The sequence below is a fragment of the Topomyia yanbarensis genome, chromosome 3, assembly GCF_030247195.1.
Source record: "Topomyia yanbarensis strain Yona2022 chromosome 3, ASM3024719v1, whole genome shotgun sequence".
In the NCBI taxonomy this organism is placed as follows: Eukaryota; Metazoa; Arthropoda; class Insecta; order Diptera; family Culicidae; genus Topomyia; species Topomyia yanbarensis.
In genome coordinates this window covers 85,942,026-85,967,475 of record NC_080672.1, presented here as the reverse complement: position 1 = coordinate 85,967,475, position 25,450 = coordinate 85,942,026, and the positions used below count along the sequence as shown (strand labels likewise).

The 25,450-nt window shown below is 37.0% G+C and overlaps 1 protein-coding gene across 16 annotated transcripts in view; it reads right to left on the bottom strand.

Moving 5' to 3' along the window:
- Nucleotides 1–632: 632 nt before the first annotated feature.
- The window catches only part of LOC131688048 (sodium-dependent nutrient amino acid transporter 1-like), a 68,697-nt gene continuing 43,879 nt past the window's right edge, over nucleotides 633–25,450 (bottom strand). For 15 of the 16 annotated variants that reach the window (XM_058972190.1, XM_058972191.1, XM_058972176.1 and 12 more), the window contains 5 exons: nucleotides 10,640–11,451; nucleotides 8,371–8,486; nucleotides 8,056–8,314; nucleotides 7,353–7,996; nucleotides 633–7,096 (listed from right to left, as the gene is read on the bottom strand). In XM_058972190.1, the coding sequence (XP_058828173.1) occupies nucleotides 6,849–7,096; nucleotides 7,353–7,996; nucleotides 8,056–8,314; nucleotides 8,371–8,486; nucleotides 10,640–11,280 (1,908 nt within the window). In that variant the 5' untranslated portion in view covers nucleotides 11,281–11,451 and the 3' untranslated portion in view covers nucleotides 633–6,848. Of the gene's footprint in view, nucleotides 7,097–7,352; nucleotides 7,997–8,055; nucleotides 8,315–8,370; nucleotides 8,487–10,639; nucleotides 11,452–11,862; nucleotides 12,102–25,450 lie in introns of those variants that run through there. The other variant, XM_058972188.1, reaches the window with a different exon arrangement.

The following is a 25,450-nucleotide window of genomic DNA, read 5'->3' as shown; positions in this document are numbered from 1 at the left end:
TCCCATCGGCTGCTATTGAATTTTGGATCGATCGGAATTCTGGTTCCGGAATTACGGGTTTCAGAGTGCGGCCATACAGAAATTTCTCATATAAACTATAGGAAAAATTAAAAATAGAATTTTTATTTTTGATGCTAAATGTGTTCAAGGTGCATGAAACGTCGAGATTTGATGCAAACTCGAAAAAAAAATTTGACTACGATTCACTTTTTTGGATTTTGGCACATTTTTGCCTTTCTCATATAGAAAGGTTATGCAATCACTCTGAAAAACGTCAACCTAATCCCGGCCAAATTTTTTTTTTTCGACTCGTTTAGGGTTTCTGGATTTTAATAGGGGCGTAGTTGACGGTTTACGGAGAGGGGTTACACCCCCCCCCCTCTACTGTTCGCGCCCCTCCTTTAAAAATCTCCTTAAATCACCCCTCAGACCACCACCCCATCCAGCCCTCATACCCCTCCCTTTCAACCCCATCATCTTTAAACCACCACTGTATCACAAAGCATACCAATTTAAGCTGGGGAGTCGTTCGTTCATGGGACTTTCGCCCTCTTCACATACCCAGCCCCGCATGACAAAATGAGTTAGCAAGCAGATAACATTGATCTAATGATGATTAGGCTAATGGAGTATGATATTTTTTTGTTTCAAGTGTTTCACCGTCGACACGTAGCTCATCAAGTTCGTGGCTGGCATGCCATTGTGTATAAGTGCAAAGTGTACTAAGAATGTAATGGACATTTCCACAATTATGTTGAACATAAAAAGCCTCCGTGCCATAGTTTAGAGAAATGAGAAAGGCACAATTGCACCGCTAGGTGGATTAAAACAGGTTTTTTTTTAAATTCTGACTCTGAACAGCTAAGAAATAGGGTTTTAAAAAATGTAAAACTTATAAGCCGTTGTACCATTTTAAATGAGATAACAGCAGAGCCCTTAAATAGTAGCCCTAAAACACGTAAGATTAATATTTAATTAAACGGTATAAACCTACGTTGAGAATGTGCTCCTTATGTTATAATAAACTATCTAAAAAGAGGACTGGGGAGTACACAAGCCACACCTCCTCTTCTTTTTATTTTCTGACTACGTCTATGTTATTCAGCAATTAAATCTGAACATTTCAAAGGTATCAAGTCTATATTCTCATTTATTTAAATTTAAAGTATCAGTGTCGGCGGTATACTGACAGTGTTGGAAGAAATAATGAATTTCTACATTTGGATTGAACCATAAGTTCTAAAATCGTTACAACTATTTTTTGAAAACTCGTAGCTAGTTACCGTCTTCGACAATGTTGTTAACCAACGCTTATAAAGCTGATTTTTCATATTGAATGAAATAGCGATCTTTATTAACGTAAATGCAAAATAATTGATTTTCCCATATAAAATCCCATACAAACTTTGAACGCAATGCGCAAACCCGGGAAGCAACCGACCGCTCTCAAACTTTGCACAGGCATTTGGGACCACAAAAGGAACTCAACAAGTTCTGTGCTGAAAACTGTCATATTCGAGCCACTCTAATCAATACCCTTTCAAAATGGCGAAATATTTCCAGACCCTTCTTTGTAGGAAAAGTGCCCCATAGAAGTGTAAGATCGTTGGATTTTTTAAGACTCGTAAGGCCCAGTGGATCCAAAGAGCAAAACAGGGTTTTTTTTAGATTGCGTCAAAACTATTGGCTTTAGCAATGTGATGTCTTCGAGATAGTTTCTTGGAATAGAACTTCCCTTCTTTCCCTCTTATTGAATCAATTATTAATCTCCCTAATAGTGAGTTACGAAATTTATTTTCTTCAAAAATTCAGATAGACAAATACTTACTTCAGCAAAGTAGTAGAGAAACTTGTTACAAATATTTTGCCTGAAGGCTCTCTATCTTTTAATCTTTCTGAGATATGGGACATTATTTGTGAAAGGCCCCTTAAAGACAGTTTCTTCATCATAAGTTTTCTTCTAGATTTTTTCTATTATATAAATGTTCCAGAACATTTTTTGGATTGTAAAACTGTATCAATTTGCCGAAGACTCCCCAAGGTGGCCCTCTATGTAAATATTCGAGTTGAAGTTTTATCCAGAATTCACATGAGCGTGACACCAATTGATCACTTTCTGAGAGGCTCCCAAAAGTTGCTCTTCACAAACTTACTCTACGTATGCTGATTTTATATTTGAACCACTTATTTATTTATTGATTTATTGATCGATTCAGAAAATTTCGGAATTCGGTTTCCTGGACAGAAGAAATTATTCCTAAATAGGGTCGAGAGGGGAGGGGAGCGGGTTGTTTCTCCCCGGGCCCGGAGTTATAGAGGGGCCCGAGGTTTAAACAGAAGGAAAGATTTTGACAAATTTATTTCAATAACATTAATTGTTTGAAAATGCAATTAGAGTTGGTGTGATTTAATTAGGATAGCTTGTCTAAATTCTGAAATGGCAGCATGTTGGAAACAAATATATGTTTATCTCAATTAGAATATCACTTGAATCAAAAGCAGATTAATTTTTGTGGTTCCAAATTGTAGTTGAGGTTTAAACTTACAATTAGGACCATTAATCGATAAATTATTTCACATTTGGCTACCTAAAAAGGCGATTTGCTAAGGTAGGTTCGAATAGCTCCGGGTTCCTTTGCACCTTTTTGTCAATTGGTTTAATCTTTTCGTGTTTTTTTTCGTTTTATCTATCATTTTATTGGTTTGTTTTGTGTCCGTTTGTTCATAATATTTTGATTTTGATTTATTTCATTAAAATTTTATTTTATATTATTTTCTCGTTTTTTTCATTTTTCAATAAATCTACTGTAATACTTTCTCTATCCGCCCTTTTTCCATATTTTTCACTTTCAGGTTTCTCTTTTAAAATATTTTTTGTGGCTTTCGTTTTAGTTTTTGTTGAGTTGTGAATTTTATATTCTCCATTTATCAGTTTTTAATTTTATACTTTTGTTTTGCATGGATTTTTTCAATATTCTTCCATTTTTCTTTATTGTTATGTTCCATTTCCTTTATAATTTTCTTTTTTTACCCATTAAAACAATTTTGGATTTCATGTTTTTTATTTTATTCATTTTCTCATTTGAACATTTTTGCCAGTGTTTTATTTTGGTCCTTTTGCCTTTAATTCTAAATGTTTTCTACTTTTATTTTATTATTTAACCCATTTATTTTTAAAATTTTCTCTTATCATTCTCTATTGTAATATTTTTATTTTTTTCCATTTCTTCTAGCATTTTGATTTTTACCCACATTTTATCCATTTTGATTTTAAATATTTCCTTTGATTACACTTTTGTGTATTTTGGGCTATTTCTACATAAAATTTGGGAACACTGTTTTCTATTTTTTATTCAATCTATTCCATCCAATTTTTCCCATTTATTTCTGTTTCCTGTTTTCATTTTTTTTCCATTTTTTATTTTGTTACCAATTTTTATATTTCAAACGTTTTTCGTGTTTTTCTGTTTCCCAGTTCTCTTTCCTTCCATTTTTTTCTTTTGTTACCAATTTTTATGTTTTAAACATTTTGTATTAATGTTATTTCTACGTCTGGATCGATTTTGTTCATTTCAATACTTGTTTACATTTTTGTAGCTTTGTTTTTATATTTTTCGTTGCATTGATTTTTCTTCCTTTTGCCCTTTTTGCTATATTTCATGCTTATGATATATTATTTTTCATTTTGCCGTATACTCATTTTTCACTATTTTACCATAGCAATATTTTTTATATCTGCAATTTTTGTCTTATTTCCCACTTTATTTCCTCCGTTTAATTTAATTGTTTTAATTATTCAATAAATTTTATCTTATTATTTTTTCAAATTGTTTACAGGCTTTCAAAATTTACCTCTTCCAATCTATTAATTTTGTCTATTTTCTGTTTTTTCTTCGTTTTTTACATTTTTTTTTTCGTTTCTCATATAAAGAAAGGCTATGCAATCACTGTAAAAATCGACTTTTTAACCGAGGCCCGGAGGGCCGAGTCTCATATAACATTCGACTCAGTTCGCCGAGATCGCAAAATATCTGTGTGTATGTTTGTATGTATGTATGTATGTGTGTATGTGCGGATTTGTTAACAAAATGTCCACATCGGTTTCTCGGAGATGGCTGAACCGATTTTTACAAACTAAGATTCAAATGAAAAGTATAATATTCCCATAGGTTGCTATTGAATTTCATTTTCAACCGACATCTTGTTCCGGATTACGAGTTTAAACGTATGGTTACAAAACAAAATTTGTTGATTTGTCCACATCGGTTTCTCGGAATTTTCTGACCTGATTTTGACAAACTTGATTTTAAATGAAAGGTCCATCAGCTGCTGTTGAAGTTTATGTGGATCCGAGCTCTGGTTCCTGAATTACAGGGTGATACGTACGATCATGCAGCAAATCCCGATTCTACGAATTCTGCGATGAATGTAAAAAGGTGATTTTTTTTTCCAAAATGTAAACACATTTGTTGAATTTGTAGATCTAGGTCACTAACAGTCATTCAAAGTCTCTTTGGCCACACTGGCCACCATCGACGGATCCGGAAGCATCCAAATTCAGAATAACGGTTATATTGGTTTCTCGAAAATGGCTAGACCGATTTAATCAACTTAGTCTCAAATGAAAGGTGTTGCGTCCCCGGAAACCAATATTAAATTCCATCTCCATCCGACTTCCGGCTCCGGAGTTACGGGTTGTGGAGTGCGATCACATAGAAAACTCCGATTCAAACCGACACCGCGATGAATGCAAAAAGGTGCTCTTATATATACTTACCAAGTGTAATAAGAATGAAAGACATTTCCATAATGTTATATTGTACGAACCAGCTATTAAATCATAGTTTGGAGAAATGGGAAAGGCAAATTGCACCGCTAGGTGGATTAAAACAGGTTTTTTGTTTTTGATATTGTTAGGTTTTTTACTATTTGCATATGTTTACGAATTTTAGAATTTTTCTATTATTTTAGGTGTCATTTTTCAGCATTCCCATTTTTGTCTCATTTTTATCTATTTAGTAATTTTTTCTGGCTTATTCCTTACTTTTTTCTCTTCATAAATGCTTCCTGCATTGAATGTTCTTTTTGTTTTTTAACGAATTCTGCATAAATATGAATTATTGATAAATCGGCTCCTTGCAAAGCCACTAAAAATTTCGTAGGTCTCAACATCAAAATTTGATTTCTTTGCACGACATTCAAAAATCTACAAAGTCTCATTTGGCTGTTTGCCGAATATGCAACACAGTAAAATTTTGCTCGCGTATCGCCTGAATCTGAACAACTAGCGCGCCGTCTGCCACCAGCGTAATGGCAACCGGAAGGGTTCCCGGAAGTGGCCGATATTTTGACGCGTATGAAGTTGTCGAGGTTCGCACAGAACTATCTGCTTTGGCAGGCTGTCTGTACCTGTGGTTTGAAAAGCGAGAACTCCAACCAGAAAATTTACGTGAAAGAGCGCATGAAAAAACGTCTGCTACTTTTCATGAAGCAACACGTTTGGTCCCTGTTATTTTGGCTGGATTTTGAATCCAGCCATTCCGAAAAAATTGTATGTAAGGGTATGACGCCAACCATGTTTAGGTGGCACCGAAGGACACGAACCCTCCCAAAACACTAGAGCTCGACCCAAACGAGGAATATTGGTCCATCGTCAAGGGGAACCCGAAGACGTTCAAAACTGGATGTGGCGAACAAAGTGGACGAGGTGACTGTACAAAATTTGATGGCAGTAGTTAAAAGACTCTCGAATGGAAGCTTAGCTGAATATTTTTCTATATTTTATACCAATTGAACTTATGCAAAAAAATATTTTGTGTAAAAAATATTATCTTGACCAAATTTTTATCAGTAGGTCTGGGTTCAATCGTGGTCGTTGTGATTTTGTGAGATGAAAACTATGTTTCACGTCTTCTTTCGCAAGGGCAGTAAAACCGTTCGTCCTGGTCCATGTGCTCATGGACTGATATCTAGTTGTGGAATCACCTCTCTGGTGTCGGTTATAGGCACTCAGTGCGGACAGAGACCGACAGAGAATAAACGAGGAAAAAAATGACCTTAGCATCCTTGGAAATGAACAAAACTATTTAAATTAACACCACTAAATGCATTCTGCTATAGTTCTCCACAAAAGTTTCTATGCACGATACACATTAGTAGAGAACTATTTTTTTCCAATAGATTTCGAGCTTAACCGTTTCTATGTCGAAAAATCTACAATGATGGAGGGGCCTCTATGCTAGACTCCTCGGACCGGTAATTTCTCTCTATAGCCCTGTTTCTCAGTATTCCTGCCATGCGGTATATCAACAATCTATGATATTTGAGAAATGTGCTGAAGTACGAGAAAATACGAACTCGAATACGAACTCATGAAGACACTTGTAAATCGATTCCGGGGACTCGTGAACCTGGTTCTCAAGACCATGTTTATCCAGAATACTCGACACAACGAATAATGTATTGGATGTCGGACACATGCGGATATTTAAAGATTGGTTCCGGGCATTCTAGGATTCGGTTATATAATATTTAAAATTATAACTTTTCACATGGATGCAATAAACCAAATGATCCCTCCAATGGACTTCAACCTTTTCCTTTCGATTACTAGTTTAGTTTGTTCCAAAAACTTCTGGAATTCGTAGCTTTAGCTTCAACTTTAAGTTTTGTATCAGTTAAAGTATCCCTGAGATGACACACAACAATGTGATTTGATCGACGTTCATTTCAATTGATTTTACTTTCATTTTTTTTTTCTTAAATACAAAAATACTTAAACACGATATGTTCCGCTAATACCTATTTTAAATTGTACTTATTAGTTTCCATGGAAATTCATGTATCCATCAATGGAAGACATTGTCGATTGCTTTTCTAAAAATGCTTCGTTGAACGGGCAGTGTCTGTTGATATTTGTGCTCCATTTCGTGATATTTGATGTTCAATTCGGGATCCTCTGGACCCCAATCGGAGGTTGGTTTGAAGCAGTTTGTTAGCTGGTCCCGCCATCGCGGCTCTTTCCGCTTCATCAAAGTGTAAACTGCCCAAGCCGGAAGCTGAAGCACACCAGCAGCGAAAACGCACCATCCGAATGCTGAAAATTTAATAAAAATTGTAAATAAAACTATTTGCCTTAATCTATTCTGCGTGAGTAGCGGATTCGCTTTCTGACAAAGATCTATCCAGGGTGACTGTTCTCCATTTATTGTGTTGAGCTAATTATCACAAGCAAGCAAATGTGAATATAGCTTTAAACAATACAATGATCTAAAAAATCTATTTAAACACTCGCCATGTTCAAACAATGTCAGATTTTCGCCAAGCCAGCTCTACCTATATTCTAAGCCTACCGTACATCCCGTCCGTAAAAACGTATCCATGGAAGGTGAAAGCAGTGTAGGTCGCCATGTGGTAAATCAGAATAGCGGCCAGCATGACAGGAGTAATAAACGCCCAACATATCCTCCAATACAGCCCGGTTTTAATTCCCAGCATGAACTCAATATCCCTGCAAATTCGAGCAACTCCATAAATCCAGGAAAAGGTGATAATCTCGAATACGGCCAGCACCAAGGCAACGAATGATGCCCCATAGAAATCCAGAAAATCCAGCAGAAATTGTCCCCCGGGAGTTGTGTAGATTGTGCCAATTCCGAATCCAGCGATCGCTATCACAAACGCCACTAGCGAAGGTTTCAACTGAGGAAACCGATCCCTAATCACGGCCATGATGGTGGTTGCCATTCCTACATTACTGCCAATCCCCAAAACAAACAGCATCAGGAAGAAGGCTACCGCAAAGAACTGCGGCCAAAATCTAAACTTGGCGATAGCATCGGGATATGTTATGAAGGCTAGACCGGCACCACCACGCACTACGCTGCGAATGTCGTCGACGCCCATCACATGAGCTAAATGTCCAATGACACCGAAAACTATCAGTCCGGATAGCATTGAAGTAGCAGTGTCCAGAATAGTAACGACCGTAACATCTCTGGCAAACAAACAAGTCATCATGTAATGAACTTTGTGAATTTGACTAACATTCAATACCTGTATACATTATTGGAGAACCGATTATACGACGAGTACATGATGACGTTTCCGAAGCATACGGTCAGCGAGAAGAACATCTGTGTGACGGCCGAGTACCAAACCTTGGCCTCGAAGATTCGGTCCCACTGTGGTTTGATAAAGTACAGCATTCCGGTACCGGCCCCTTCCAGAGTACATGCTCGAATTAATAATAAGATCATCACTACATACGGAAAAATTGCCAGAAAGTAGGCGGCCTTTCCCGAGCTTTTGATGCCTAGAATGTGTAATTTGACAAAACGGTGAATATTTTGAATTTCCAACTCGTTTTACCTCGCATCAGCGTCAAACAGATGCAGATCCAGGGAAATAGAAGACACAGTACAAGTTTCCAGTCGGGGCTTCCAATACCGTTGTCGATGGAAGTTACTTCTTTGAGGACGTCATTTCTGTAAGTAGAGTATACTTGAATTGAAAGTTTTAAATGTATTTGGTAACATTCCGTGCGGAATTCCTTTCGAAATTCTGCGCGAAATTCCGTGCTAAATTCTGTGCAAAATTTCGTACGAAATTTCGTACGAAAGTCCGTGCGAAGTTGCGTTCGAAATGTTGTGCGAAATTCTGTGCTGAATTCGTGCAAAATTGCGATCGAAATTTCGTGTAAAATTCCGTGCGAAATCCCGTGCATAATTCCATGCGAAATTCTGTGCGAAATTCTGTGAGACATTCCGCGCGAAATTTCGTGCAAAATTTCGAGCGAAATTCCGCGCGGAATTTTATGCCAAATTTCGTGCGGAATTTCTTGCGAAATTATGCGCTGAACCGTTCGACATTTAGTGCGAAAATTTGTGCAAAATTCCGAGCAAAATTTCGTGCGAAAAACCTTGCGAAATTCTGTGCGAAATTTCGTGCAAAATTCCGATAGAAGTTTCGTACGAAATTCCGTGCGAAATTCTGTGCGAAATTTCGTGAGAAATTCCGTGCGAAATTCCGTGCGAAATCCCGTGCGAAATTCCGCGCGAAATTTCGCGTGAAGCTCCGTTCGAAATTCCGCGCGAAATTCCGTGCTAAATTCTGTGCAAAATTTCGTACGAAAGTCCGTGCGAAATTGCGCTCGAAATGTCGTGCGAAATTCTGTGCTGAATTCCGTGCGAAGTTTCATGCGAAATTTCGCACGAAATTCTGCGCGAAATTCCGTGCAAAATTCTGCGCGTATTTCCGTGCAAAATTCTGAGCGAAATTCCATGCCAAATTCAGTGCGAAATTTCGTGCGAAATTCCGTGCGAAATTCCGTGCAAAATTCCGTGCAAAATTCCGTGCGAAACTCCGGGCTCAATTCCGTGCGAAATTCCATGCGAAATACAGTGCGAATTTCGCACGAAGTTTTGAACCGAATTTCGGGCGGAATTTCGCAAGGAATTTCGCACGGAATTTCGCATGTAATTTCGCACGGAATTTCGCACGGAGTTTCGCACGGAATTTCGCGCGGAATTTCGCATGGAATTTTGCGCGGAATTTCGCACGGAATTTCGCACGGAATTTTGCACGGGATTTCGCGCGGAATTTAACGCAGAATTGCGCACGGCATTTCGCGCTGAATTCCATACAAAATTTCACACTGAATTTCACACGGAATTTCGCACGGAATTTCGCGCGGAATTTGGCACGGAATTTCGCGCGCAATTTCGAACCGAATTTCGCACGGAATTTCGCATGGAATTTCGCACGGAATTTCGCACGTAATTTTACACGGAATTTCGCCCATAATTTCGCACGGAATTTCGCACTGGATTTCGCACGGAATTTCGCACGGAATTTCGCACAGAATTTCGCACAGAAATTCGCGCGGAATTTCGCACGGAAATTCGCGTAGAATTTCGCACGGAATTTCGCGCGGAATTTCGCACGGAGTATGCGCGGAATTTCGTGTTGAATTTCGCACGGAATTTTGTGCGGAATTCCGCACGGAATTCCGCACGAAATTTCGGGCGGAATTTTGCGCGGGATTTCGCAGAATTTTCACGCGAATTTCCACACGGAATTTCGCACAGAATTTCGAACGATTCAGCAGAGAATTTCGCACGACATTTCGCACGGAATCTCGCGCGGAATTTCGCAAGGAATTACTCATGGAATATCACATGGAATTTCGCGCGAAATTTCGCACGGAATTTTGCACAGAATTTCGAACGGTCCAGCAAACAATTTCGCACGAAATGTCGCACGGAATTTCCAACGGAATTTTGCACAGAATTTCGCACGAAATGTCGCACGGAATTTCGAACGGTTCTGCACATAGTTTCGCTCGAAATGTCGAATTCTGCGCGAAATTCTGCGTGAAAATCCGTGCGAGATTCCATGCAAAATTTCAAGCAAAATTTCGTGCTAAATTCCGCGTAAAAATAATGTTTAAAAAAATTCCACATCGCACCATAAAATTAAAATTCATATTACTAAGTGTTTATTCGAGTACTTAAGAAATCTATCAATACAATTTACTGATTTTTAGTAAATTGAACTGATATCTTTCAAAAAACTTTTTCACATTTCCGTTCAATCTACTTGAAATATTAATCCCGAAAACAATGCCAACAATACTCACACAAAAAACAGTTCCGCTGAGGACACTTTGGTCGCAGTAATGTTCTCCGCAAAACTAACCGCCATCCTCGAATCCACACAGGTCGCATTCCAATCTGGTTTGCACTTACTCCAGGGTAGTGGATTTCCGAACGAGGCAATCAGATACCGCGTCGTAAGCCCCATCAACGATGCATAATAGGTCATCACGATAAACGTGGAATAGGTCTGACCATAACCGATACCACGCATGGCCGGTGCTGCGTCGTACACCTCGATACAACCCCGGCTGGAGAATTGTCCGATTAACATTTCCAGATAATAGATCGGTCGTCCTACCAGCAGCAGCACAATCAGATAGGGGATCACGAATGCTCCACCGCCATTTTCCAGCGCCGTAAATGGGAAGCGCCAAACATTACCCAGTCCCACCGACAGGGCAATGCAGGAAAGCAGGAATTCAATATCCTTGCCCCATTTGTCCCGTTGATTACGTTTTATGTGTTTCTCCGGATTAGTTCCCACCCGAGCCATTGAAGTGCAGTGGTCCGTAGACCCTGTTTCTGGTGAGTTTCGTCTCTTCCGGTGGAAATGGTTTTCATACTGTTCGGTACTGAAATCCTGCGGGCTGTCGGGAACGTAAGCTGGATTGAAGGTGGCCATACTGTAGGAGGTTTCGGTATTTCTCCGGCTTTCTACTGAAACCAAAACCTGAATCCCACTCACTTCGTTGCACTGGGAACTATATTTTCATCACGGGACTATGCGGACGTGAGGCTAGAAGTTGATGTGTTGAATGAGACATTGAAGCAGATGCTACCATTATCTACCGACCTGTTGAAAATTTCATTACATTAGCATATTAGGGTGGATCAAAACTTACAATAGTAGCTAAGGAAATCGAAATGCACCGGTCGAAAAATTACTTTAAGTTCAAGATATATTTCATAACAGTTGTGTAAATTCTAAAAAAATTGGTAGAGTCTTCTTCGTTAATTGTATTGATTACACCAATGTTCCTTGTTTTGTGCAATAACTTTCTGAAAGGTTGAAGTAAAGTATAATTTATTAAAGTGTAAATGGAAGTTTCGTGGCATTACTTTACTACGTTACAATATTTTTAAAGTGGAATTTAGTCATACAGCTCTTATCTTTCACAATGTTTTATATTGTAATTCTAAAAATAAATTAAATTGTTTTGTGTTAGGACTTAATTCACCGAACTTTAAAAAAATCTATTTTTACCTGAATTATACAAATATTACATTTTCGATTGAATCCGCTGCATGACACTAAATACTAAGGACTCCAAACTGAATGTTCGACATGGATCCAAAATTGCACCACCCTATAACATGTGTAATAGTGGAAATCCACGCAGGAAAAGCCTACTTCAACATAGCCCTTGTGATAAACTGACCAATCAATCAATGAAGTAGGAAATGTAGTGGAATTTTGTAGAGCGCAAATAAATCGTCGTTCGTATAGTACCCTGTGCGAAGATCTTAGTCCATCCAATACGTGGGTAATTTTAGTTGATTGTTGAATAGTCTATGTCGCACCAAAATCCACTGCGGAATTTCGGTGGCTCGCCAAACTCAAATATCATAAATAACAAGACAAATTTAACAAAATAGCACTGGAGTGACGATGTGTCGAAATGTATATGATATCAAAATTAATATTAGGCCTAATAAAATTGGCGGAAGTCTTTTGATTATTTTAATCTCAGTCTGATTCATAATTTCTTCACATTTCCAAATTATATTGTATGATGCGCGTGTTTGCGCCATGTTCCTATTATCACCCTAACAATTTGAAGCCGTTGGTTAGAGCAGCGTCTGCCATCTTTGTTCAACGTATTGCGTTAAATGGTACCGAATCAATAGGGGCATTCGAATCGAGTTTTCGATGCGCTCAAACACGAGAATTACACTGTTTGCAGCGCATTTGTGCTATTATCTTGGCTCATAACAACGAAGTAAAGCTGTTGATGCCAATTTGCATGCATTCAATTGATTGTAGGCCGAGTAATTAATGAATTAGTGCGGCACCCTCCTTAGTATGGTGAAAATAGGTACTTTACCCTATAATGATTACAATGGCTGATGCAATTTATGGTTAAGGAAAATCATCAATGTTAATCCTCCAATAGATGTAACTATGCCTATTGCTTACATCGGTACATTTATTAATTTTATCGGTGGCTTCGTGCAATTCCAACAGAAAAACCATTCCTAGATCCAAATTATTTATGCTGTAATATTAGAATGTCTAGCTGCATTATATAGGCCTTGATGTCACTCTATTTTAAGTTCTATCTTGAATTTCACTTTTTTGACACTTCGCGTTTCGTAACGACTTTCGAACCGAACTTTTGTCGGGGTGAAACTTTACAGTGGCTGCACGGAAAAAATCCGTTCATAAATTCGATTTCGTGTGCTGAACAATTTACGAAAATCGTGACCAAGTTCCTGAAATAATGAATAATAAACCTCGTATTCAGAAACTTTTTGTAATTTCAAAAAATTAGCTCGCGCCGAATATTTACATGGTGTTAAATTCGAATGTTTTGGTAGGATTACTGTGCTTGTTTCCTGAACATGTTTAGTTTTTGTTATGATCCTAGTTCATGATTTGGGAATTTTGTGATATCTCGTCACGTTACCGTGATGGAAAAGTGGCAGCACTGCCAAGTCGCTAGAAGGTTTTTTTGTTTTTGTCCAAACTTGTTTAAAGTTTTTGAGTGAAATACAGTGTAATTTATCGAAAAACGAAACCATTCACTAGGTCATGTCTACCATTAAGCTGTGTATTAGCTGGTGAAAATGTCGCGAGAATAGAGCAGTTTAACAAAAAAGTTTTTTTTTCGTTATTTCACCAAGTACGGTTGTGATTCTAGCCACTAAAATACACTCCCATTCGTTCTATTCAGTGCCTGCAGCGCCATCTAAACCTGACTTTAAGGTTCATCGCTTTGGTGGATCGATGATAGAGGAGAAAATTTCACAAAGGAAAGGCATCCCAGCTCAAATGCAGCAACCGATTCCGAATCAATCGGTTTCAGCATCGGTTGTTGCGTTTGAGCTGGGATCCATACTGACTCCATTCAGGAATCCGAATCAAATTCCGAATGGTTTGACCGGGATAGATTGATTGATTGTCGCAACAGTCTCAGCCGACAGCGAAATAAAAGGAACAGGTAGCTTCTAGGGAGATGGACGGGTGTCGATGGCCAACCCACCCCTCAGGAACTGGTTTTGAAGAAACCAGCGGAAACTGAAGTAGTGATTGCGCTGTACCTGCAAATGTGAGAAAGAGAAAGGATTGCTCGGGCTGTTTGATGCGTGAGAAAGAAGCTGGAGATTTTGAGGATATCTGGAGAAGGTTTGAAATGGGACGAAAAATGGATAAGCAAGTATCAGTCACTCGCGTAAGTAGGAGATGAGGAAGGAAATAGAAAAACTGGTATATTTTTCGAATAAATACACTAAATACGCATCGATTTCTAACCTCATGTAAGGAATCGAAAGTCTTATTGTAATGTTATAATCCACTTGATACAAACATTACAGTGAGGCGGGGCTGATTGATGGAACGATGACCTCGGAACATGTCTGGCGCTGTACGCGAAATGGGTCATCGGAAAGTCAATTGAGCTAACACCTACCTAAATCCTTGAACCAAGTTATTTGCATGGATATGTTAAAATACATGCAAACATCTTTTTTTCTGTAAATCACTACCAGCTAGTGGGAGTTATGATGGTTAACACACACCCACATCTCGTCACGTTACCGTGATATTTTATTCATGAGCAAACCCGATGAGAGGGGGAGGCAGCCAGGGCAATTGCCCTGGGGCCCGGATCGTATTTGGGGGCCCGCGATCTTACCTGAAAGATTGGCGAACACGTCCGGTATTCATAGAAGATAAAAAAAATAGCAATAGTAATGTTTCAAAGGTTTTCTTCCATTTAATTCCACTATGTTTGCAATAGTAGTTTCTTTGTAATCATTCGCCTTAATAAATTGTTGTATGATGAAAATGTATAAACATGAAAACTTGATTTGATAGTTGACATTTGTTAAAACAAATTTTCTTAAGGGAGTTGTCTACTTTGCGTACAAGTTTAAAAAAACGAGTTTCATTGCTTGAACAGACGGAATAAACTACAAAGTATTGCGAAGCCAAAGCAATGTTTTGAAAATATATTACCTACTGACCGTTAGAAAACATCAGTCTTCGTAATATTTGATGCATTTCCAACGAGATTGGTCAAATATAAAGACAAATCGAGCTGGATCAGAAATTCAGAAAGACTGGTTATTACCTGATTAACTGTAAATAACCCCTGGATTCTGAGGATAAGTTGAAAAATGAGACCACAGATTACAGAGTTTATTTATTCATTTTATTTTGTTTCCTTGCCATTTTTACCACTCTTAAGCCAAATTTTCGGATTATAAAAAGTTTTTACAAATTTGCATCACCAACTTATAGGGTCTCGAGTTTTTTTTTTATCAAAATCGAGATCGCTACTCTTCACCAATCTGACATTTTTCACTGTATCTTAATAAAAAGTAATAAGAAGAGTTGCCAGACTCCTAACAAGTAGATTTCATAAAATCGGAACACTTCTCACTTCATATTCCTACGTTATGAACGAAACGAAAAGGTGGCAATATAGTTGCCACAGCCTTATAAAGGGTTATCTTCTCTCGGATTGAGCACAATCTGCACATTTAGTAATTATTTCACTTCCCGAGTAGCTGGTGTTATAAAACAATTCCAAAAATCAATAGCAACACAATTCGTGTGCAGTAGTTTTTGCCGTGTATCTATAGCGGAACGATTTTTAGTTTCTACACTGGGCAAGAAGAGAAGGTAGACTGATCTTAATTAACAGGTGGTTAAAATCGTTAATTTTTTTGTATTTTTATAGTACGTTAAGTTCAGTTCATCCAACAGCAGCAGTACTCGGTTGCCCACTGTACTCGCAGTTGTTTAATTTGCGTCTTCTCATTTATTTCTGTGTCTATATTGTTGTCGGGTTCGGGTCCTATATAATTTCACAGCACATCAAAGCCGGCTCCTACGTTAGTCATGTCACATTCTTTATTATTTAAACCTGCATAAAATCTACGATTAGAAACGGTTTTCTTGGATTCAATATGAGATAAACTTATGTAAATTGAAATAATATTTTTGATGTAATAATTTTAAACGAAAGTTGTGAACTGCATCTGCTACCTTCTCATTTTGCTTACAACAAAAGCTAAAAACTGCTCCATTGCTACCAGCAAATATATCAATCCGTGTATCGCTTTGTCTGCACAGCAGAAGCAAAATGTCGTGTTCCAAAGCACTATGGCCAATGTTTACACTCTACAATTTCACCATGTTAGACAAGCGTGCTGATTATGCTCCAGACCATCAATCAAGCAGAAGTGTTTATTTCGCGAAACGAAATATGTCTGCTCACTGGTAAAATAAAAATTCCAAATTCCTCCGGCGGTTGGAAGTATTATTCCTGTTACTGTAACACCTGCAGATCGTTCAGAGGTGCAGAATGCTCTGCTTTGATTGTTTTGTGTCGTTACCCAAGTAACCATAAGCACTAATTTAAAATTCTAGATAAGCTATAAGTTAACATTTCCATCGATAACTAGCCGTAAACAAGTATTTAAGGCTTCAATGAACCTAAAATGTAAAATATTAAATCTAGCACTATACAGAACATAGACATCGTGCTAAAAAGCTTTTGAAGATAAATGCTATGATGCTTTTATAGAAAACTCTAATTGCTAATATAGTATCTTCTTATAGTGCTTTGAGACACCGAACAATATCTAATTTACGTATGCGTTCCAATAGTCACCTAAACTCGTATGCCTTCATGTAATAAATGATGATGCAATAAACTTGAAATCTGCACGATTTTTCGAAAAAAACACACTTGCAAATATAATCTACAATAGACGTTTGCGTAATTTCAACCAACATCTAGGTAGAGTTTGGATTAAACCAAGTATACATGCAAATCTTCTCACAGATCAGTGGTCAAACGCAGATACCAAATTGAGACGAGGTTTTCGACTGCGGATCGAATCCCATTTCTTTAGGCACTAATTCGTCAATTTAAACAGTCTGTTTTTCAAACAAAAGAAGAGAAAGAGTGGGTGGGGATTCATGGCAAGGCCCAAATCTCCGATCAACATGGGGAACGTGCCGTTTGAGCTAGACGCTACTGCTTCCTGATTCCTGAGTACCCGCAAATTGAAAAACTCGTAACTATGGTAATTTTATCCGATTTGGATACCATTGAATAAAAAGCTGTCGAAATTCACCTGTCTGGCAATATGAGTCAACAGGAGACTAACTCATGCTGAACTAGAGAGCTTTGGTTAAAAAAGGCCCGACAGTAATACAAGCCTTGGGGCCCAACGCGACTCTCGACGGCCCTGTTCATGAGCTTATTATTGAATGTTTCTGTCAGAGTTTCGTGATTTACGTTCATGATTGCAAGATCTTAGTCCAGATCTTCGTAATTTCTCTTCACGTTATCGTGATATTTTAGTCTTGAATAGAGTTATTCATAATCCTGATTTCAGGATCTTTGTCACGATTTTTGATATTTTATTCGCGAGTAATGTTATTTATATTCATGATTTCAGAACCTTAGTCCCGATTTTCTATTCACGTTATCGTGATATTTTAGTCACAAGTAGAGTGATTTACGTTCATAAATTTAGGATCTTAGTCACGGTTTTTGATATTATTGTCACGAGTAGTGTGATTTATGTTCTTGATTTTAAGATCTTATTCACGATTTTCGTAATTTATTTGCACGTTACCTTGATATTTTCTTCTAGAGCTTGCTTTCAAATTTGACTCGTTGCGTGATATGACTCATGTTTATGACCTTAGTAGCCTTATTATAGTATTCGTAATTTCTCTTCACCTTATCGCGACCTGTTGGTTATTATCGGTTTATTTACTCAGAGTAACGTGACAACATGAACAGGAACATAAAATGTGACTGATTCAAGGTATCTTGTTCTATGAACTATATCAAGGACACGAGATGTGGCTCTATAATGTATTTTTGGGGCTCCTTTTTCTTTTTCTGTCTTTTTTTACACAGTAGGGTATCGCAAAAAATTGTATTCTCAAAGCCCCCCCTCTCATATTGTGACAAATGTCAAAGTACGCTCAGCTCAGATGCCAAATTTCACATCATTAGGACAATTCTAGACCTCCGCCCATTTCGCTTGAAATTTTTGAAATCGGCGCTATACTGCCGCTTTCAGCATAACAGTCCCATTTGCAAAATCATTAAGCCGAGCAAAACGCATTTGAAATTATTCGCTGTTTTCATTTGATTCTTCTTGAATCAGCAGGAATCCCTAGATTTTTTCAACGCATTCTATGCATCTAGCACTAAACTCTTATAACTTAAATAAAAGGGTTAAAAAAAGACGCATATTTAATGAAAAATGAGTGTGGGACGATTATGCTGCAATTCATTAGCATAGTCTGCTGAATATACGCATAACAGTCTCATTGTCTATGTGCTATGGCTTCGGAAACGTCATCATAGAGTGCATTGTTTACACATTTCAACAGCACGCATCATAATTTGTTTTGTATTTTTCTGTGGTATATTATATTGAATTCACTATGTCAGCATTAGATTTATTAAAGTTGTATGGCAGTGAGCTAAGTTCGGATGAAGATTTTCTTGGTTTTGATTCAGTCGATGGAGTATGTGAACGTTTCGCACAAAATCGGAATCAATTTCAATTTTCATCTAATCATCAACGTATCGAACCATCTTCTGAATCAGAGGATCCGGTTGACTCTGATGGAAGTTTCTTCGGGGAAAAAATAACACGCAAGAACAACCGCAAAAGAACCTCGAAAGAAATAAAAAAGAAACTCAATGCAAAAAAACGCCGAGCAGCCCATCAAGTAAAGCTACTTCATTGCGATTGCCGGAAAATGTGCTGGGAAAACGTGTCAAAAGAGGATCGAGTGATTGCCCACAACATATTCTGGAAACAAGACGCCTCGGGTCAGAGCGCGATTATCCGCGAAAGAGTCCAGCGTATTCCTGTCACAAGACGAACAAGGAACCGGTATATTATTGATAATCCCGTTAAAAAGTATCATTACGTCTTCAATATACAAACGTCGAATGGCGAAAACGTGGCTGTCTGCCGAAAGTTTTTTCTAAACACACTCGGATATTCGGAAGATTGCGGGTAAATTATAAATTATGCTTAAACTACTATTAAACTGAATTTACATTTAAAGCTTCTTTCTACTTGAACTCATGATTTACAGTAATGTTATTTATCGATGTTTGACTTATGATGAAGACAGCGCAGTGAGAGTATCGAAACGTGGGAAGTATAGACGAAGTTCTACGAAGAGAGATGCTATAATAGCCCATATTCAAACATACAACACAACGATATCGCACTACCGACGTGAACATGCCCCAAATCGACTTTATTTGCCATCTGATCTCACTGAAAAATCCATGCATCAGAGCTTTCAGGATACGCATGATTTTGAAGTGAGCTACACGACATATTCTCGGCAAATAAAAGCAATGAACATTTCGTTTGTGAAACTGGGGCATGAACAGTGCGAAACTTGCGTTGCGGCATCCGAACACTGTAAAGATTCTGGTCATCCAATCGAAGAATCGACACAGAACATATCTTGTTCTACATGCTGCAAATTTTCGCAGCATAGGCGATTTGCAAAGCTATCTCGGGCTGCTTATCAAGACGACGGCGATGAGGTCCAGCGCGGACATATCGTGCTGGCTGTCGACCTTCAGAAAGTAAGAAGTGTTTTAAAAATCCATACAATTTTTTATCTGCGTTTATTTGTAGGTTATTCAGCTTCCCCGACTAGAAGGGCTTAAAAGCGTGGTTTTTTCTCTGCGGTTGCTGGCATTCAACGAAACCTTTGCTCCTGTCGGAAAGAACACCCGAACATATCCTGTAGTGGCATGCCTTTGGGAAGAATCAGTCAGTGGACGGTCCGCTTGCGATATAACCAGTTGCTTCCATCGCGTACTAAAAAGATATGGCGATTCGATTAAAATTACGCTCTGGTTAGACAATTGTTCCGGACAGAATAAGAACTGGAATCTATTTCTTCATCTAATTCTTCTATTGAATTCGGATTCAGTTAAGGTGAAGAAATTAGTTCTGAAGTTCTTTGAATCTGGACACACATTCATGTCAGCCGACAGTTTTCATGCCGCAGTAGAGAAACGAATGCGAAACAATGCAGGTGGTCCGATAGTAACATATTCGGATTTTAAAACTGTAGTTGGAGAGGTAAAGAAAAAGGTTGAAGTTCTCGATATGACACACGATCATTTTTTCCAAACAACGCTAGTTGCTTCTCAGTATACACTGAATCAACTTCATCCACGCCCATACATCGAGAATATCCGACAAGTAGTTTTGAAAAAAGGAAGCTATCAGTTTAGTTATAGCAGCTCGGTTGAAACAAACTGCCACTTGGAACATTGCATTCCGTTTTCAAAAAAGCAGCTGAAAATAATAACTGGTAGCAACTTTCATTTGGAAAACTTTCTCAAGCCACTGAAAGCACCGCGCGGAATAGATCTGAACCGAAAGAATGCACTACTGAGCACAATTTTGCCAGTTATTGAAGAGAGCAAAAAACAATTCTGGAACAATCTTCCACATGTTGAAACAACACAGAAATAATTTTTCCTTTACTTGCTATTCTATTAATTTCTTCGAAATAAAATAATGATTTATGTTGCTACTATTCTATTTTACTAAATAAAATAACGAAAAAAAATTACGTGAATAACAAACACTTTTTACATTAGTTTTGTATTGATTCGCCAGTGGGACTGTTATGCCGCAATTTGTAAGATGGGACATTACGACTTGATATTTTTTTTGTATTTGGTTCTAACAAACCACTTAATTTTATTAATTTTTCTTAAATTTTAGAACAAATCTTAACCTTTAAACAAAAAAAATCGAAATCGACAATAATGCAGGTGGGACTGTTATGCTGAAAGCGGCAGTATAGGAAAATATGGAGGTAGAATATATTCAATACTATAACTTTTGAAATAGTGCTCAGAAAATTACAATTCACACCTCATTTTAAAGGAAATCACCTTAGTATTTGAATCGAGATATTTCTTTTACTCGAAAATAAGAGAAAGTAGCGTACTGGGTAATTTGATGTTACTGAATTTACCGGTAACGAAATCATTTTTATTTTATTCCGAAGAATTTTCCACGTTGAACAAGTTACATTTTATGAAAATCGATTGAAGAATAATAGAGATATATGCACAAGAAAATGATAAAATTTAATATAATTGACAAAAGGCCTTATAACCTCTCGTATTCGCACAAAGGTAAAAAAGGTTCCGTTTGATTTCTGAGTTTTTTCATTAGAAAAACTGCGAAATATGTGTGATTTGCATCACGGAGCAGAAAAATTATTAAAAATAGGGGATTTTGGGGACAATATGACCCAGTACCTCAGTTTCCCGTATTTATCGGAAAAAAATATCTCCATTCAAATACTATGGTGATTTCCTTTAAAATGAGGTATGAACTTCAATTTTCTGATCGCTACTTCAAGAGTTACAACATTTAATAGATTTTTCCTCCATACTTTCCCATAGCACCAATTTCAAAAATTTCAAGTGAAGTGGGCGGGGGTCTAGAATTGTTCAAATCATGTAAAATTTGGCATCTGAACTTACTTTGACATTTGTCCTTGGAGAATTAAAAAAAATTTGCGATGCCCTAGTACACAGTTTATCTTCTGACCTCGCACAAAGCAGAAGCAAAAATCGCTACGCCATAGGCACCAGTGAAGCAAGCCAGTACTTTGTTCTACATCCAGTGCACAAATGGTCGGTGTTAAGTCAGACCGGACTAAGTGACAAAATATTGATTTCGAGAAAAACGGGTTTAAAGTTTGAATCGCAGCATCCTCTACGTTATAATTGGAAATGATTTTTTGCCATAATTCTTGTTTATGCTTACATATTTTAAATCTGGCAAAAGTCGAATGTAGCTGAAGAAATTCTTTATCCAGTGATATCATTATCTCATTTTTTGATGTTTTGCGACTTAGTCCGGTCTGACTTAACACCGACCAAATAGTGTTGTATCGCTGTACCCCGATGCGCAGTGAAATGAGTTTGCCAAAAGAAAAAAAAGTACCCGTGCTACGGGATAACATAATTTTGATTGACTTTGATAAAACTCGTGTTAGGCCCACGGTTCAGAAGGTGTAACAATTAGTTAAAGTTGGAATGGAGCTTAATCTCGCGGAAGCTACATCAAAAACTGTGTTTTGATTATGTTTAGAAGTTTAGTACAAGCAGAAAACTGCTTTGCAAACAACAACATGCAACACGAGGAAGAATTTAAAAACACCAGAATCAAGATCCCTGTGTATATGAAAAATGACATGGTGGACGTCCGTATCCATGATTTGGAACCGCGCACCAATGAATATTACATCAAACAAATTATGTCGCTATTCGAAGTATGGAATCTATTACGAATGACACTTGGAGAATGTTTTTTCACCTATATTCCCAATGGCGTTCGTATTGTAAGGATATCTTGGACAAACCCCAACATGTCAATTCTGTAACCACACAGCCCACTATGCAAAAATATGCACCGAAGAAACTTGTCAAACTCATCTACTACAGCTAACTCTAACAAGCAGCCACCGAAACTTAAACCAATAACAACGACCCAATTAACCAATAATGAAGGGACAACGACCACGACAACCGCTCCCGAACCAACAACTAGCATCACCAAAATCGAAGCAAATACCGATGAAGACGGAAATGAGGGATTCCATGAGAAACCGGCCGACCGCAAAATATGACCATCGTCGATTCGAACGAAACTTTACAGGTGTGTTCGCTGTATGAATCTCCACGATATTCTCTGGCAATTGGAATATTTTGATACAAGAGTAATTTTTCAAAAGGGCGTAAACGTTTCAAAATTTTTTTGTTCGATTACTGTATTTTATACAGCAAAACTATTTGAGAACAAGTTACAGGGAATGAATACTTCTGTCCGAAGAAAATATACACTGAAAAAAATGTTGTCATTTTTCAAAAAACAAAAATTTATGATAAAAATTTAAATTGCGAAAAAAACCATTTTTTTAAATTTTTTATATTTTGTTACCAAAAACATAAAGAGAAAAGAAACATTTTGATTGTGATTGCATGATGGAGAAAAAATCGGTAAAAAAGTTTTTCTAACAATAACTTCGTACATGTTTTTAAATTCCATACTAATTGACATACAAAATTGTAATTTTATTACAGAATATAATTCTAAGCACCATTTAAAATCAAAATGCATTTAACAAAAATCTTCCAAAATGCGATAGTTTTCGAGATATTTGAAATTTTGCTACTTCAAAAACAATTAATTCGTGTAATAATGCTCTTTTTAAAAGTTAGTCGCGTTACCCCATCAAAAAATGTCAAAAATTTAATGTTTATCGTTTTAAAGACGTAAAAGCAACCTTTTTAGAGTATTTGAATCATGGAGAAGCTTTCAATAAAAAAGTTTTCCTAACAACAACTCTTGACATATTCTTACTATTTGCAGTCAAAAATACAATTTTCTTTTTGAATATGATTCCAAACGCCATTTTAAATCGAAATGCTCTTAACAAAAATTTTCAAAAATGTAGTAGTTCTCGAGATATTTTAACTTTTGTTTTAACAACACAATTCTTTTGTTTTATTACGACCTTTTCATAAGTTAGTCGCGTTTCTCCATCAACAATAATAGGTTTTTCAAAAGGCCCGTAAACTTTCGGGCAACTTTATTTTGACATCAAGGCGATATTGTAAACTATTTGAAAGCTACATGAAGGCAACCAAAATATATTTCAACCATAGGGTCTGTTGATTAAACTATATAGCTGAATCATATGTTGGTTGTTTTCATGAAACTTTAAAATGTTTCACAATATCGCCTTGATGTCAAAGAGAAAGTTGCAGGAAAGTTTACGGGCCTTTTGAAAAACCTATTATTGTTGATGGAGAAACGCGACCAACTTATGAAAAGGTCGTAATAAAACAAAATAATTGTGTTGTTAAAACAAAAGTTAAAATATCTCGAGAACTACTACATTTTAGAAAATTTTTGTTAAGAGCATTTCGATTTAAAATGGCGTTTAGAATCATATTCAAAAAGAAAATTATATTTTTGACTGCAAATAGTAAGAATTATAAAAAAAATGTCAAAAGTTGTTGTTAAGAAAACTTTTTTATTGAAAGCTTCTCCAGGATCCAAATACACTAAAAAAGTTGCTTTTACGTCTTTAAAACGATAAACATTAAATTTTTGACATTTTTGATGGGGTAACGCGAATAACTTTTAAAAAGAGCATAATTACACGAATTAATTGTTTTTGAAGGAGCAAAATTTCAAATATCTCGAAAACTATCGCATTTTGGAAGATTTTTGTTAAATGCATTTTGATTTTAAATGGTGCTTAGAATTATATTCTGTAATAGAATTACAATTTTGTATGTCCATTAGTATGAAATTTAAAAACATGTACGAAGTTATTGTTAGGAAAACTTTTTTGCCGATTTTTTCTCCATCATGCAATTACATTCAAAATGTTTCTTTTCTCTTTAGGTTTTTGGTAACAAAATATAAAAAATTTAAAAAATGGGGTGTTTCGCAATTTAAATTTTTATCCTAAATTTTTGTTTTTTGAAAAATGACCAGTGTATATTTTTTTCAGACAGAAGTATTCATTCCCTGTGACTCGTTCTCAGATAGTTTTGCTGTATAAAATACAGTAATCGAACAAAAAAAAATTGAAATTCATACACGTAGAAACGTTTACTCCCTTTTAAAAAGTTGCTCTTGAGTCAAAATAATCTTATTACCTGTGGAAAATATTTAGTCTTGCATGACGGTGAAACGTGTAAAGTTTCATTGGAATCTAAGGGTGTCGGTCACGATTTTAAAGATTTTCGGGCGGATCTTCGTGGAATTTCTCAAATACAACAGCAACGCAAAAGAACAAGAAACAAATAAGAACCTCTGACTGTGAACAAAAAGAAAGCAGTACCGATGATAACATGGACGTGAACGATAACGCTAGAGAAGGCAGACTGAATGGCCACACGCTGCGACGGATAAGACAAATAGTGATTCACCGCCAAGGAAAAGGATCTCAACACGAAGCAGCAAACCCCGTCAACATGTCTCACCCCTGAATACCCCAAATACTAATAATGTCTGCCAGACAGACATTATTAGTATTTTTTATTGTTAGGGGAGGATGGGATAAAACGCACCCCCGGGGCAAAATGCACCCCTTGCTTATATCGACAACAGCTGAAAATTTCTAGAAAAGGGTAACACCAGTCGGAAGTCCGATATAATAAACATACACTGTCAAAGTTTGATAACCGTACATCAATAGCAGCTCAAGAAATAAACAAAAAACAATAACGTGCTCTTCTCATGTAATTATTGTGGCTCGGGCAACAAGAATTTTCTGCTTTTATAAATGCTGTTTTACTATTATATCAGAGCATTCCAGTTCTATTTATACCATTGTTCATTATTCTGTCGCACTACATGTGAAAAATGTGCTAAATAATGAACTTTTAGCTAAATTTATACCTCTGCTCCATCGGGGGCAAAATGTCCTCTTCTTTGATTTTGCTAGTTTTTCAATCGAAAACAGAAAAATCGTTCTGAAAACATGCTAATTGCATAACCTAAGG